General features: G+C 37.6%; 1 protein-coding gene and 1 non-coding gene across 8 annotated transcripts in view; both read right to left on the minus strand.

The window, feature by feature from the left end:
• Positions 1–535: 535 nt before the first annotated feature.
• PANK1 (pantothenate kinase 1) overlaps positions 536–16,093 on the minus strand; it is a 62,633-nt gene continuing 47,075 nt past the window's right edge. For 5 of the 7 annotated variants that reach the window (XM_077946746.1, XM_001087260.5, XM_015147661.3 and 2 more), the window contains 4 exons: positions 11,358–11,534; positions 10,739–10,862; positions 6,172–6,297; positions 536–1,992 (listed from right to left, as the gene is read on the minus strand). In XM_077946746.1, the coding sequence (XP_077802872.1) occupies positions 1,933–1,992; positions 6,172–6,297; positions 10,739–10,862; positions 11,358–11,534 (487 nt within the window). In that variant the 3' untranslated portion in view covers positions 536–1,932. The remainder of the gene's footprint in view (positions 1,993–6,171; positions 6,298–10,738; positions 10,863–11,357; positions 11,535–16,093) is intronic. The other 2 variants (XM_015147656.3, XM_015147663.3) reach the window with 1 other exon arrangement.
• On the minus strand, positions 10,299–10,379 carry MIR107 (microRNA mir-107). Its single transcript, NR_032023.1, has one exon. It is a non-coding gene; the product is annotated as a microRNA mir-107 (primary transcript).

Here is a 16,093-nt window from a genome sequence, read left to right on the forward strand (position 1 = left end):
GATCAAGTGATTTCAGATAATTAAAAAAATATACAGTCACACTAACTTGCCCTGATTTCCTTTGTAGAACCATGATCTGTAGAACCAAGGTCTGCTGTTACCTGATAGATGAGAATAGGAATAGTAGAAGAGGCCATCAAAAGGCACTAGTTATAAATAATATGTAGATTTTTAACTTACCCTTTTCAAGAACACTTTAGCTGCCTGAATTTTTTAAAAGCCAGACAGAAGTTAATAAAATATATTTGTGATGACCAAATTTTGAAACTCCTTTGGAATTAACAAATATAGCAGTGATAGTTGGCATTAAGGAGTCACTTGTATAGAAACAATAAAGCTATATTTTAAAAATCTATGCATAGGGCTACAGCTTCACCTGAAGACACAGTGTTTTGGAACATACCACACTCATGGGAAAGCCTCCGATTTTGAAATGTAGAGTAGCAAAAACACAACACACAGTCATTTCATGGTACAAAGCCGATACTATAAACATGAGAATTAAGAAATGAAAATAACATATACACTAAAAACATCACAACAGAAACAGGCTTTATTTCAACCAGACAAATGAGTTCTTCAATTAACATCAACTTCTTCAAGACTTGAAGATATGGAAATTAAAGACGGTGCTCAGAAGGCAGAGAAAGGAAGATTCATCATGGAGTAATTGTTCTGTCCTTCAAAAATCCCTTTCAACAATAAGCTCAATACACAAGATCATGGGATCTCACGCATTCCGATATTTGTACGTGACCCTCATTTGAAAGTTACCCATCAATCTTAATGAAATCTTTCAAAAAGAAAAAATACATAGATCAGTATAAATTATTTTTAATTTTAGAAACTGAGATTGAAGTACAGTTTTTAGTTTAAAATATTAAAAATGAAAAAAACTTTAACATTATTAAAGATGTATTGTTACAAATTTCCTAGATATATACATGTACAAAACAAACAGATATTACTATCTGACACCTCAATCCATGACTTACCCTAAATCTCCTGATATGAACAATTAATCAACTGGGAGGCTTTTCCCAATAAGTTCCAAACTTCTTGCACAAAGATTTGCTGCCATTCATATTCTGTGCATGGATGAGGACATTTCATCATAGACTATTTCAACTTAATATCACCTAGCATAAAATAAATCCAATGAAACACTACATTTATAAGGGATAAGACAAACTTGCTAGACTCATTAAATTCATTAACATTCAGTCTTCTCTTCACCGGCATTTTCAAGAGCTTTAGATCTTGTGCTTAACTTTGTATTGAGCTGGTCAGCACCTTCATTGATATGAACAATTATGTCAAAGAAAGTTTACAGGTAGGGGAGGGAGATCATCCGAGGACAGAAACAGAGGGAAGGACTCTCTTTTTTCAAAAGACAACTAAAACAGAAAAACAAGACAAAAAAGGGTAAACAAACAAATAACAAAAGTGTTCACAGTAAAACATGCCAGATTTGTAGTTTCATTTGAAACCAACAGCAAATCATGAAACGTCATGAAAAATATGAGTCAAGGTAAAATCTCCTAGAGTAATTACTAAATGAAGTTAAAATCACCACACTGATCAGTAAACCCCAGAAGAAAAATGAACAGCGCTTACATATCAGGTCCTTCTTAAACATCAAACAACTTTTCAAAGTTAATGCATACAATTGGTAGGTTTGGCCACGCTGCACCATTTTTTTAAAAAAATACAGTATACAGAAAAAAACCTTTTATATTCCCCCGTTTTGAATCATTAGCTCAAAACCTAAGAGTAAAAGATCATCTGGAAGGATTTTAAATTATTTACAAATCCAGCAGGTTCATCTGCCATAATGGCTTGGTTTCCGTCCCAAAGCGACTTTCACCTTCTCCAGCAGCAATTTTTTAGTTCTCTGTCCTTTGGGGAGGCTGTTCCCTCCACTGCTCATCTCTACTTGTCATCGGTCATTTTGAACAGTTCCAACAGGGCCCCAACGGCTCCAAAATAACCCTATGAAAACAATACAAAACGATGATCTCTGAACCTTAGCCAAATACCTATTGTTTTTAATAATTCTAGGAATGCCATTAATGTAGATAAAAGAGAAATTTAAAACCTAAATTGTGCGTCACAAAACATGGCAGAATAATTACAACTATAATTTATTGGACACCTACTTATATATATTAAATAAATTCACATATGTAAGTGCTTAGAACTATGTCTGGCACATGTGTGCTAAGTGTGTGCCGGGGGTTGTTAGTATTATAACTATTTCATCTTTATCTTCATCATGGCAAAACTCTGATTATTATTTCACATATGAGAAATGGAAGGTAATAAGGTAAATTACGCTTGCAGGGTCACAGGTCTTGTACCAGGGCTCAACACCAAATCTGTCTGACTTCAAAGTTATATTTCATGGGAGAAAACCCTAAACTTCCCTCAGTAGCTCTTGCATAGGCACTTAAATTAGTCCAAGCCTCACTTTGCCCATCTGTAAAATAAAAGACCATATGTCTATGAAAATGAAAGGAACTAAAAAAGATAAATTTGTAGAGAACTGTGTGTTAGTTTGTTCAGGCTGCTATATATAACAAAGTACCCTAGACTGGGTGGCTTATAAACAATAGAAATTTGTTTCTCACAGTTCTAGAGGCCGGGAAGTCTAAAATCAAGGTGTCTGGTGAGGACCCATTCCTCATAGATAGCTATCTTCCCATGATAATCTCACATGGCTGGATTATGTGGTGGAAGGGGCAAGGGAGCTCTCTTAGACCTTTTTTATAAGGATGCTAATTCCATTCATGAAGGCTCAGCCCTCATGACCTAACACCTCCCGAAGGCCATCTCCCAATACCATCACCTTGTAGATTACGATTTCAACATACACATTCGAAGTTGGTCGGGGCACAAATAATCAGTCCACAACAATCTGTTTCCAAAAGGCAGGAGGCTCCATTCTTCTGGCACTTGCTGAACTTAATAGTTATAACTGCAGCAGTAGATGTGAGTGTGGCAGGACGTGGATGGATCTTTGCTGCTGCTGCTGTCAGCTCACATTTATTGAGGCCCCACTAATGCTACAAGTGGTTCTAAGCACTTTACATGGATTTACTCATTTACCTATCACAATAACTCTATGAGACAAATATGATAATTGTCCCATTTTAAAAATGCTAAAACAGAAATGGAGAGCTAGAGTCATTGTCTAAGATCTCAAAGTCAGTAAAAGGCAGTGTTCTTAAGTATCTGGCTAGATAACATCTCCTAAGAGATGTTCTGTAACATTAGTTGAATGAATAAGAAATTAAGTGAGGACTCCTAAGGCCAGGGCAGGTGACCAGAAAGCCACCATACCAGTGCTTCTCAAAAGTTGTCTCTCCATAGTATTCTCTAGTAAGGCCAGCGTAAGCCACAGTGAATTTAAGAATGTAGAGAATTTTCTGAGGACCACATTATGAGGGTTACAAGAGTATTCCATTTTCACTGGCCATAAAGACTGAGTTATGATATAGGGTAACAAACCAAAGCCAGAGTCCACAGAGGCTTAGGATTGTACAGGGTGATATAGGTGACTACATTTTTACCTATAGAAGTGGCTTTCCCCAAAACGTTGGATTTTACTTCCTATCTTACCACCACCTAACTTCCCACATGATGTTATAGAAGACTTTTTATCCCTGACAGTTTCCAGGCTTTGTTGTCTGCATTAGGCCAAGAAGATCTGGACTTATGGTTGCCAGATAAGACACAGATAAATGGCAGATAAAATAACTGGGCACCCTGTATTTTTTATTGCCAAAAATGGCAACACTATCTGGACTAGAACGGGAGTTTTCTTTTTCCTTTTTAATTATTTTTTTAAAGGCTGAGGTGGTTTTTTCTTTTTCAAACAAAACTTTCATGGAAACTCCATAAATAATCAGATATTCTGGCTCTGGGGGCTAGGGAGTGGAGGTTCTGGGACCTCATTTCCCCTCACTCAATGCCAAAAGCCTGCTTTAAAAACAAGAGCCTTCTTTAGTATGAATTTCTATCATTGGGCCTTAACTATTTAGTATTTAAGTACCTGTTTCATATGCTTTAATAAAACAAAATACAGGCATAGAGAGTTCTAAATAACTCTAAATGTACTGGTAACTTCTTACATAAATAGCTCAGTTTGAAGATGAGAAAAAAAATGGCACAGTAGTTATTCATTACAATTGAAACCGACAATACTAGCTCTCTCAATGTTTTTCTGCTGCAGTATACACAAGAAATTAGATACCTCCGATGATAGCTCATTACAGCACTGCAGCACTGATTTTAAAGGAGGGGACAGAGGAGGTGGAAGAGAGAAGGGCTTTTTTTTGTTTGCTTATATTATGGTAGAAACTCCAAGTAAGGGGGCCAGGATGGCTCACAACTGTAATCCCAGCACTGTGGGAGGCTGAGGCGGGCAGATTACCTGAGGTCGGGAGTTCATGACCATCCTGGCCAACATGGTGAAACCCTCTACTAAAAATATGAAAATTAGTCTGGCGTGGTGGTGCACGTCTGTAATCCCAGCTACTTGGGAGGCTGAGGCACGAGAATTGCTTGAACCTGGGAGGCGGAGGTAGCAGTGAGCTGAGACTACGCCACTGCACTCCAGCCTGGGTGACAGAGGGAGACTCTGTCTCAAAAAAAAAGAAATTCCAAGTAAGGGACTCTGAATTTACTGACACTTTCCATTTCGTTTGTAAACAGGTTCACTAATGGTCACGTACACCGACCTCTTAAGGCCAACAGGCTACTCTTAGTCGCCCAGGCACTTCTGTTCTTACCAGCTGAGTTGCTTACTTGCCAAGAGTCAGCTGTGTTTATTCTTAAATTTGTTTATGACAGGTTGATTGTAATGTAATAATCTAGTTTAACTATATACCATCTAAATCAATAAAAAGAGCACAAATTGATGGTCAGTTCTATGAAAATTCAGTTAAATTCTTGAGAAATATTGAGAAAGGTAGTCAGAAATAACTGCTGTCTACTTAGGTGGATGCCACAATGTGAAAGATAGAGAAAAAAACCTATACGAATTCTGCAACCAACTTGCTTCATAAGTATCTTTAACTTCTTAATCCACTTTAAGGAAACAAATTGGAAACCAAAGGAGGTGCATAATATTGTAGATTATGAAAGAAATATAACCACAGGACTCCAATCGGCAGAAACCATGCTCAAAAATAGGTGTTGGTCTCACATCAAAAGATTGGTAAGTGCACATTTACACATTTTAAGGTTTAATAAAATGTTTGAAGAAAGATTTTTTGAATGATTACTCATTTTATCTGACTTTAAAACTTTTTAAAAATGTTATTATAAATTGACAACTTATAATCATATATTTATGGGGTACAAAGTGAGGTTATGATTTATGAATATAATGTGAAATAACTAAAGCAAGCTAATTAACATGTATATAACTTCAAATACTTAGATTTTTTTGGTGAGAATATTTGAAATTTACAAGTTTGAAATGTATGTTCCCATTTCCCCTACCCTCCAGCCTCTGTAACCACCATTCTACTCTCTGCTTCTATGAGTTTGATTGTTTTAGATTCCACAAATAAGTGAGAATGCATATGTCTTCCTGTGCCTGGCTTATTTCACTTAGCATTATGTTTTCCAATTCCATCCATGTTGTTGCAAACTACATAATTTCTTTTTAAGTGCTGAATAGTATTCCATTGTGTATACGTACCACATTAAAAAAACCCATTCATCTGCTGATAGACACTTAGGATAATTCCGTAACCTGGTTACCATGAGTAGTGCTGCAATAAACATGGGAGTGCAGACATCTCTTCGACATACTGATTTTAAATCTTTTGGGTAAATACTCAGAGGTGGAACTGCTCGATCATATGGTAATTTTATTTTTAGTTTTTTTGAAACTTCCATGCAGTTTTCTATAATGACTGTCCTAATTTACATTTCCAGTAACTTTTTAAAAAAATTAAATTAACCAACTACCAGTCCTGGTTGTTGGATAAGAATGCTTCCATTTAATATATACTTTTTTATTATCCTTTGTGTAAATGCAAAGTGTAAATGGCAACTTTTCTACTTGACCAATTTAAAAAACTAAGAGACCTGCTGATAGGTTAGCCAAACCAAAATATACTCCACATATGACAGTAAGTCTATGCAAGCTCAACCTACCTCATGTTCCAAAAATAGAGCTTTTAGTTGTCCTTTGGACCAAAAATCCATGGCATATGCTAGCAGCTTCATGGAGACCATATTGATTCTGAGAAAATTTCCAACAAACACAACTCTGTCTATATTCTGGAAAAAATGTTAAAGAAAACAATTGAATCATGACATAAAAATAGCATTTGGCAAAGACCCAATGTTATGTATGTCTCTGTACAGAACCTTGAAGAGTAAATTTTCCTTGTTTTTTTTTGGTGGAATTATTTCTACGTTGCCAAAATGAAGTTAAACCAACCTTATAGTACATTCCACAAGAACAAGAGGCTGAGATTTTTGCTGGGCAAGGCAGAAACTGATATTGGACTTATTTGCAGGTGCTATGTCAGACTGCCTTAGGTCTGACATGAAATTAAGCTCCCAAAACACACCCATATGTACAATTTTAACTGGAGTTCAAGTTCAGCTAAATTTTCATGTGTAATACCTCAATCCCCCAACTTGTAGGTATAAAATACTCTTATAACCAACTCACAGATAAAATGGCTATGGTATGGTTTATTCGTGTAATGAATAATGCTCAATTTGCTCTGTGCTGGACACTGGAAATACAAAGAAGAAAGAATACTCAATCTCTGCCCTCAGGATATATGGTGGAATATCCTGTTTGGTCAACAGAGGAGTTAAAATATGGTCACAAAAAATACTCTATTTTTGTCATCATGGCTCTGCATTCTGAACATACACTTATAAACATTCCTCTCCTATCCTGTTCATGCAGACATTCTTTAAATCCCATAAGCTTCCAGCTCCAGTGCACTCGTTATACTTCCCACTCCCCCAGATATTTCTTAAGTTCAAACCAGAGCTCAGCCTGTCTACCATGCAGAAGCTGCTCACCACTCACTCACTCACTCACTCAGAGCCAGTTGCTATGGTCACTCACTCATATCAAAGGCAAGAGAGTCTTTGAAGCTGGTATTATTTTCTGCTTAGTTTATCGAGAGTAATCACGGTCTGGGAACATTACCTTTTAACTGCCTCAAGTTTTAACAATGAATGTTCATGAACCCATTAGCCACTGAACATTTTCCGTGGGTGGAGGAGTGGAGGTAGTTTTAATAAATTTTCATTAAGAAAAAAAAAACTAGCCACCCAAACTAAGAGGTGGCAAGGAACACTCTAAGAAACTCAGGCTAAAAAGAAATTTAATTAAATTGAGGAGCTTTGCCCTTTCTCCCAAAACAAGGGAGTCCAAGGGAGGATTTGCTGAAAGCCCATTCTTGCATTACCCTAATAGAAAGTCAGAAGGAGTAGAAGTGGCATTAAAACTAGAAGAGCATTTCATGTTTCAAATAAATTCCAGGTGGGTCAAAGATGTTAAAAAAAAGGGGGGGGGGGAGGAAAAGAAAGAAAGAAAAGAAAAAGAGATTAGGGAAAAATATGGAAGAATTGGAAAAAAATGTTGAAGTAGAAAATGCATAATAAAGGAAATCATTTCAAAATAATTGCTATATTTACTTTAAAAAATTAAATTTATTTGGGGAAAAACATCACCACAAACAAATCCAAATGGGAAGCAATAAATGGAAAATATTATCATACAGTTCACATCAAATGGATTTGTTACTTAATTAAGAGTTCCATAAATCAATAAGAAAAAAAGGCCAACAACCCAATAGAGTAATGAGTAAATAATATTAATAGTTAATCCCAAAATAAGGTATAATTTTTAACCTATTACATTGAACAAAATAAAAAAGTTTGATAACTCTCTGTGGAGAAACTTGTACCCTTATAACCCTGCTTGGTGGGAATATAAATTTGAACTACCTTTATGGAGGGAACTTTATATCTGTTAATACTACAATCAACATATCCTATGACTCAGCAAGTTCCCTTCTAGGAATTTATCCTATTTATATACTCACATATAGGCAAAATGATATGTGTGTATACATATATGTGTGTAAACCATATATAAATATACCATGAATATTTAAACAATAGTAAAAGACTGGAAAAACCTAAATATCATTAGGAAATTGAACAAATCAATAATAGCATATCTATATGTTAAAATGCCATAGGGCCGTTAAAAATGAAGCAATTTAACATATACTGATATGATCAATTTCAAGACGCATTACTACATCAAAAAGCAACAGGCAGTATTTTTAGAGGTGCTTATTAAAACATATAGGGTAGATTGACATAATATCTTGGATTTGTTTTCTAGTATTTTAGCAAAAAAGAGGGAAGGAGGAGGAGAGAGGACCGGAGGGAGGAGGAAGATGAAAATACAGAGAGAGAAAGCATGTGTTGTGAAGCCTTAATGATTGCAGAATCTGCACTGATGGATATATGGAGGTTCTTTATACTGTTCTCTCTCCTTTACATATGTTTATGCATCTTCTTAATAAAAAGCTGATAAAGCAAAATGTAGAATAGTATATGCAGGGTGAATTGTATAGCATATAATTATATTTCAATAAAACTATTATTTTGTAAAAAGAATGTTACAACAGAATTTGTTACCTTTAGAAAGATAAATGTATCCTACATTACATACAATATAAACTAAAGATATATTGTAATACATACAATAAAAACAAACAAAAAAACCCTAAAAACAATGGCAGCTTCAACTGACGTTAACACTGACAGACAGAAGTGGAAATGGTGACTCACTTCCTTGTGTATCCTTCTAATGTCTTAGTAGTCTGTATTATGTGTTTGTATTATCTATTCAAAAATTTGAATCAGAAAATTTAAAATTGATGGGGAAGCATTTCACAGCATCTCAAGAATCACGGCAAAAATGTTTTAGATTTGATAAATGTGGTGTCCCTCAATGAAATGGCTGAAATCAAAGGGTCTCAAATCAGTGACTCCAGAGAGCAAAGCAAGGACTGAGGGACTTGGTGGCTGCTCTCATGGGGAAATGCAACAATGCCAGTCACTGGCGCGGCCACTGGGAGTCTGCACTGACTGGACACCCTCTGGGGGAGCCTTGGCCCCAAGGCAACTGGTGATTCCCTTCACTCATTCAGCCCCACAGAAACATATAAAATAGTTGCTCAAACCAGTGTTTGACGTGAAAATGTAACATGGCTACATTTTCAAATTGGCACTCTTGCTATACTCCACCAATCGGTAATATTGAAATTGAAATCAAAAGTGAATAGTAAAGTCAGTCGCTCTCTCCCAAAGGGATTCTGATACCTGTGAAAAGACCTGCTGACCTGCTGGCTCACTCCAGCCAAAAGCACAAGAAGCCAGCTCTGTGGAAAGTAGGGGAAAGGGCATCTATTGCTCTGTGGGGCAAGGGGTGTTACCAGCTGACCTTTGAGAGCCCATGAGTACAGCCAGCTACACACATATTGGTCTTGGGGCTTGTTTCATTACTTGGAAAAATTCCCTTTAAAGGTTAATGTCAAGAAATAAACTCTGTTACATTGAGTCCCAAGACTCAAGTGGACTTTGAAAAAACATCTCTGGAATGCTCTTTTCTCTCAGTATCAGCCTCCCATTTAAACTCCATCTGAACTGAGGGCTTCCGAAAAGGTATGTCCCTGATCTGCAGGCCAGTAACATACTCTGTTCAGTGTTATGCAAGGAGAGTGTGTTTTTTGTCAACCCAGAACTCAAACGCAGGGCTAACACCCATGTATCATAAAGACTGCCTCATACACTAACATTCAACTATTCAACTGGGAGGGGGCTCAAGGGGCTTTCTGAGTACCTATAATATTCTATTTCTTGATTTGAGTGATGGCTATATAGGGGTGCTTGTGTGGTGTAAATTCAACTGTAAGCTTATAATTTGAGCTTTCTTCTGTGTGTATATCACCTCTCTATTAAAAGCTATATTTATCAAAACTCCATTACAGAGCTACTATGGTTCTTTAATACTCTCCTATGACCTGTTCCATGCCCCAATTCTTCTTTCTTGTCTTTCTAATACACCTCAGTGTGAAGAGTTCTACTTTACACACCTTGTATTTCAGAAAAGGTTCAATTTTTTCCAAGCGAATCTTGCAGTGCTTCAAAACATGTTAATAAAACTTTGTCTGTCACCAGCTCCACCCCTTTTTGTACCTGGGGCTCTGGCTGGCCTTGGCTGTAGCAAGCTCTCTGTGCTTTGATAGCCCTGTACAATGCTGCTTGAACTCCATGCCACAAGGCAACACTGTAAAGAAGCTGAAAGCAGAGAGAATATCGAATATTGCAAGTCGAGCATTTTACCTGCAGTTATGTGCAAGGATGCTCAGACCTTTTCCTCACATTTCAGTGGACACATGGCAATAATGACGGTTAGAGAGACTATGACATGGGTTGTAATTGTATCATGTTTCCACATTATCATTCATTATCATCCAGTGCCTTCTTAAAAATAAAGCATATATTCTTCCCCCTCCCCCAACACACATCCCTCCTGTTCTGTAAAGTGTGACTATAGTAAAGGGAAGCTTTCCTAAGGATATGCAGCTGTGTAAGAGTCAGCAGGTATTGCACTGCCCAGATGATGTGTATGAATGACAAACAGCTTTCACCAGGTTGAGTAAGGCCTTACCTCATTCAACGCACACATCCGAGCAATGGAGCCAATGTTGTTGGTGATGGTGACCAATGTGGCCCGGGCGAGGTCTTCCTTGCTGATGGAATCTCGCTTTTCTTTACTCATCATGTTGCCAAAGCTATGTTGGAAATATTAGCGAAAGTGTTCAAAATCGTCCTCAGGCAGGGCCCATCCTTCCACCAAAGTACTGTGGAAGGCTCTATGAGTAACTGTTCAAACTCAAGTGATCCAATTTTGCTACTATGGTTTATAAGCAGACAAGATTATAGTATGCATGGCTGACTGCCCTTTTCTTAATAGGGACAAAGTAGCATGTCCATTGATGGGGGAAAAAACTTTAATGCCTCTAGATATCTGGACAAGAATGAAACAGGTGAAACTATTGCAGTTTTCTAGAACCTTCTTTCAAAGTTGCCTTATTTTAAGAACAAGCATCAAGAGCTAAATATCTCAGTGCTTCATCAAGGGCAGGAGATCAAGTCTGAGCTCTGATACAACAGGTATCTGCACCAGGCTGGTGGATTGACATTTTTAAACATAACTTAGTGAATGGCCAGGGTGGAGAGGCTGCCTTGTGTTTAATCACTACTGCTCCTAGCTACTTAATCTCTACCTTGATGCTACAGCAGATCCTTGAAGGCCAAATCGTTCATAGTCTCCTCCGTAAATGTCCTTCACCAGCTTATCAACATTGGTGCTGTCGCCTTTAGCTGCCATTTCCAGAGCTTCTTCAAAGGTCTCACAACCAGTCAGCAAGCAACATAGGCCTAGGAATGTTCCACCTCCAAGACTGAAGGAACAATAAGGTTTATTTTTAAATTTTACTTTAAGATATGCCCATCCAAGTCCCCAACTACGTCAAGACTATTAATATGGGTGAATAAAAGCAGATGAACAAAGGGGCACTTGAATTAAAGTGCTAGGGTGCAACAGAGCTTTAGGGTAGACTGGATATGAAAAGAGGGCAGAGACTAAAAATAAACATCAAGGAAAATTTGCCCCTAAATTTGAGAACAAAACCAAAGAAAGACTCTCACTGATTTCTGTTGTGAGACCTTCACCTAACCACTAACCTGAGTGCTTTGTTCAGCCTTCCCACCTACGAAATGGGGCCAAATCATGATCTCTTCTATTTGGGTGGTCTGAAAGCAGCAAACAACCAAGAAATAACTCCTATTAAAAAACCATATGCAGCTGAATATAAATACCTAGAAAAAGAATTTGTGTGTACATAAAGCATAGTTCACAGCTATGAAGCCAAACCCTCTGATGACAAAACTGACACAGGATTGTGCCAGGACTGGCCAGTTTTAAAAGCTGTCTTTGACCTGACCTTGCTTCTCTAGCAGAGATAATCTCATTTAGCCTCCTTGAATATTTCTAGAAGGGAACCATTGATCTGACACTGAATTTTTTTCTAGTAGACTCTCCAGAAGGTTTTTTAATATATTACTTACCACTCAATAGTAAAAAACAGTAACAAAGGTCATAAAGTGGTTCCAATGGTTGAACTACATTTAAAAACCTTTGACTTGTTTAGGGGGAAATTTCCTCTAAAATAGCCTAGACAAAATTAGAAAGTAATTACAGTAGCCAAGAATGAACTCAATTGTGTATTAATATCAAAGTTACCTAATGGAAAGAAAAGCAGATTCAGAGTAAAGTATTGCCAGTGAACTCCCAGCAGGAAAAGAAGCATTGATTCTTGAAGCTAATGGACATAGGTTTTCCTATTTCTTTACCATGTAGAAGAGTAAATGAAGAAGAGCTGCTCACATCCATCTGTTCTAAAGCCCCAAGAAGCTACTAGCTTTGGAAATTCAATTTGTGTTTGAGCACTGGCTTTTACTTCTAAGAATAAAATCAATTTGGGATTAAGGTTATGTTTAAGGTCAATAACTGTTAACAAGAAGGTACAAAACTGTAGACAGGTACATAGTTCTTGAAGATGCATCTAAAACGAAACTGACTGGGTGTGGTGGCTTATGCCTGTAATCCCAGCACTTTGGGAGGCTGAGACGGGTGAATTACTTGAGGTCAGGAGTTTGAGACCAGCCTGGCCAACACGGTGAAACTCCGTTTCTATGAATAATGCAAACATTAGCCAGGTGTGGTGGTTCACACCTATAATCCAAGCTACTTGGGAAACTGAGGAAGGAGAATCGCTTGAACCCAGGAGGTGGAGGTTGCAGTGAACCGGGATTGCACCATTGCACTCCAGCCTGGGCGACAGACAGAGCGAGACTCCATCTCAAAAAATAATAAAATAAAATAAAATAGCGAAACTATGTGTAATATTCTTAAATTGTCATTTGTATAAAAATATATGTGATTGAAGCCAGGCGTGGTGGCTCATGCCTATAATTCCAGCACTTTTGGAGGCCAAGGCAGGTGAATCACCTGAGGTCAGGAGTTTGAGATCAGCCTGGCCAACACGGTGAAACCCTGTCTCTACTAAAAATACAAAAATACAAAAATTAGCCAGGTGTGGTGGCATGCACCTGTAATCCCAGCTACTCAGGAGGCTGAGGTGGGGGGATTACTTGTACCCTGGTGGAGATTGTAGTGAACCAAGATTGCACCACTGCACTCCAGCCTGGGTGACAGAGCTGGACTTCGTCTGAAGAAAAAAAAAAAAAATATATATATATATATATATATATAAAATATATATATATATTTTACTTAATTTACTCATATATATACACACACACACACACATACACATACACATATATATATATATGATTGAAATTATGGGTTTTCATGGAAAATTATGTAGCTAGGCACCACCAGTAGCAGCCAGCCAAACTGTAGATGCAGTTCCATGAGTAAAAGAAGAGGTCCATGTACATTATTACCTTCACAACTTAGTCACAGTAGAAACTTTGGATTTCCTCTAAGAAAGTTTATCTTTATTTACATTTAATGCAGTATGTCATTCTACATTGCTGGTTTCAGCCTACCTACAAAGCTAGTGTGGGAACATGTTCTGGTTTGTGTGCCATTTGGATTTGGTTTGCTTTCTCCCTGTGTATTTTTAGAAAGACGTCTTTGCTCCCATTTCTAGCTTCTAAATATCTTTCACCCCCACGAATAACCTTTCTTTGGACATTAAGGATTTGTATTAATCGAGGCATTCAACAACCCACTCAAAGGTAGGCAACTGAAGACACTGGCTGACTTAGAAAGAAGGTAACTCATTGGCTGATGTGTTGGTATAAATGAAAAAGGGCAAGTGCCTTGTATGACTGGAAGATGACAGACGATTCCACATAAAGAATTGGAACAAATGAGGTAAAGCGAGCATGCATTTGACAGCGAGTGCACTGCAGATAGGAGGAAAGAATGCACAGCTGCAGAGGAGCCAAATGTCTCCCAGCACTTTATTAATGTCCTCAACCTGCTAACCATTATTTAATCAAGTGATTTCCCTGCTCACAGTCAGATACATCTGTTTGTTTCAGTAGGCATACAGTAAAAACCCTCAGTGTATAAGAGACAAAAAAAATGCAAGAAAAAGCTGTAGAATATTATCACCATTTAAAAATCAAACAAAACAACATCATAGTGGGGGATTTTAGGAAACAGCAGAAGAAACCTTCAGTTAAGTGCTCATGCCCTTAAAACAGATTCCAAAATAATGAGATGAGATGTACTGCTACTTTCACCAAAGTTTCAAAATCATGTGCATTCCTCTTTTAACAAACTACACATTCTAATGTCAGCTATAAAGTACTATTTTTTCCATTGACTTCTATAATTGGAGTTGTTTCACTAGGAAAAAAATGTTGCTACCCAGTCTGGGATGCAACAAAATTATATGTAACACTGAAATAAATCATTTGAAATCATGTTTAAAAGGAAACATCCTGTGTAGCTTCTTGAAAATAAACAACTTTAAAGTTTAATGGGAAAATCAGGTATAATACAATAAGAAAAAACCTGGAGTGACAGCTATCAGTTCACAATAGGAGTAGCAAAACTTAAAGCTAAGCCATTTGCTAAAACAGTGGTTCCTAAAATGTGTTTTACACACTCACGCTAACTGTAGATACTAACTTCACTGCCAACTGTAATCATTTATGTCAGAGGTTTCCTAACTTGAATTAAAAGAAACCTTTGGCAAAACAACTCTGGATCAGGATCACAGCCCCAGAGACTTGATATTTCATTCCCCTCCCCTCTCGTGGTAGCCCTGAAAGGGTTCTCTATTAACCTGCAGGCTTCGGTAGCACCTTTCCAAAGCTACTGATTGAAGAGAGAGTTTATAGGGAAGCTGGAACATCCAGACAGAACTTGTTGATGACTGGAGGATACTGGACATTAAAGGGCATTTACCAATATTTATAGACATTATTACACATATAACAGAAGCCAAACACGACAGTTTGCTTCTTCGCAGCTATTCAAGATGACCCAGATCCATGGAGCCTCCAAGTTTAAGAAAGTGTCCCTGTGATGTAATTCATTAAATTGTTAAGTGTTGATAAAACTGTAAATATCTCTAATTGTGAACAACGCATAGCTTGCTCTTACCTTGGGACTAGCTTTACCAATTCAATTACTCCTTCTGGGAGGATGTCTGTAGTTTCTTAAAAATTATATGTTTATCAAATCACTCCCTAACGTTAAACCAGCTAGGCTGAAATATTCATGTCTCTGATACTCCTGATAGTCCTCATGAGGTCACGGAGTCAGTTTTGTTTCTTGTGTGAGCAAGCAAGCTTCTATATTCTCAATAAGAAAATGTATACTTGGTAGCAATTAACTTACAAAACAAAGCCTATACTCTGGACACAAGTAGGCTTCAGTTAGAATGTGTATATGTGTGTGTGTGTGTGTGTGTGTGTGTGTGTGTGTACATGCATGCCAGGGTTTCTCAACAGCAGCATTACTGATATTTGGGGCTCGATAATTTTTTGTTGCCTTATGTACTACAGGATTTTAGCAGCACCCCTGACCTCTACCCAGTAGATGCCAGTTGTAACAACCAAAGAAAAAAAATGTCAAACATATCCTGGGGGACACTGTTAAATCTTCGCCTCTTCAGTGGGGAGCCACTCATCTATCACAAGTCATGGAAATGTACTGCAAAAGCAATGTTCTCCTCCTAATGGGTGAGTAGTCCTGCAGAATTTCAGTACTGGAGAAGTCTGTAGAAGTAATCTAAGAAACAACCCCCTTCATGGCAGAAATGATGATACTGAGACCCAGAGAAGTGACATATCTGCAGCTATCAAAAACCCAGGTTTCAACACCAAATCCCAAAGTACATTCTGCATGGCACTAATCTCCTAAGATGCTCCTCTAAAAATGGGTTCTACGGTTCCACATGCTGGAGAAATG

Source organism: Macaca mulatta, chromosome 9 (assembly GCF_049350105.2).
Source record: "Macaca mulatta isolate MMU2019108-1 chromosome 9, T2T-MMU8v2.0, whole genome shotgun sequence".
In the NCBI taxonomy this organism is placed as follows: domain Eukaryota; kingdom Metazoa; phylum Chordata; class Mammalia; order Primates; family Cercopithecidae; genus Macaca; species Macaca mulatta.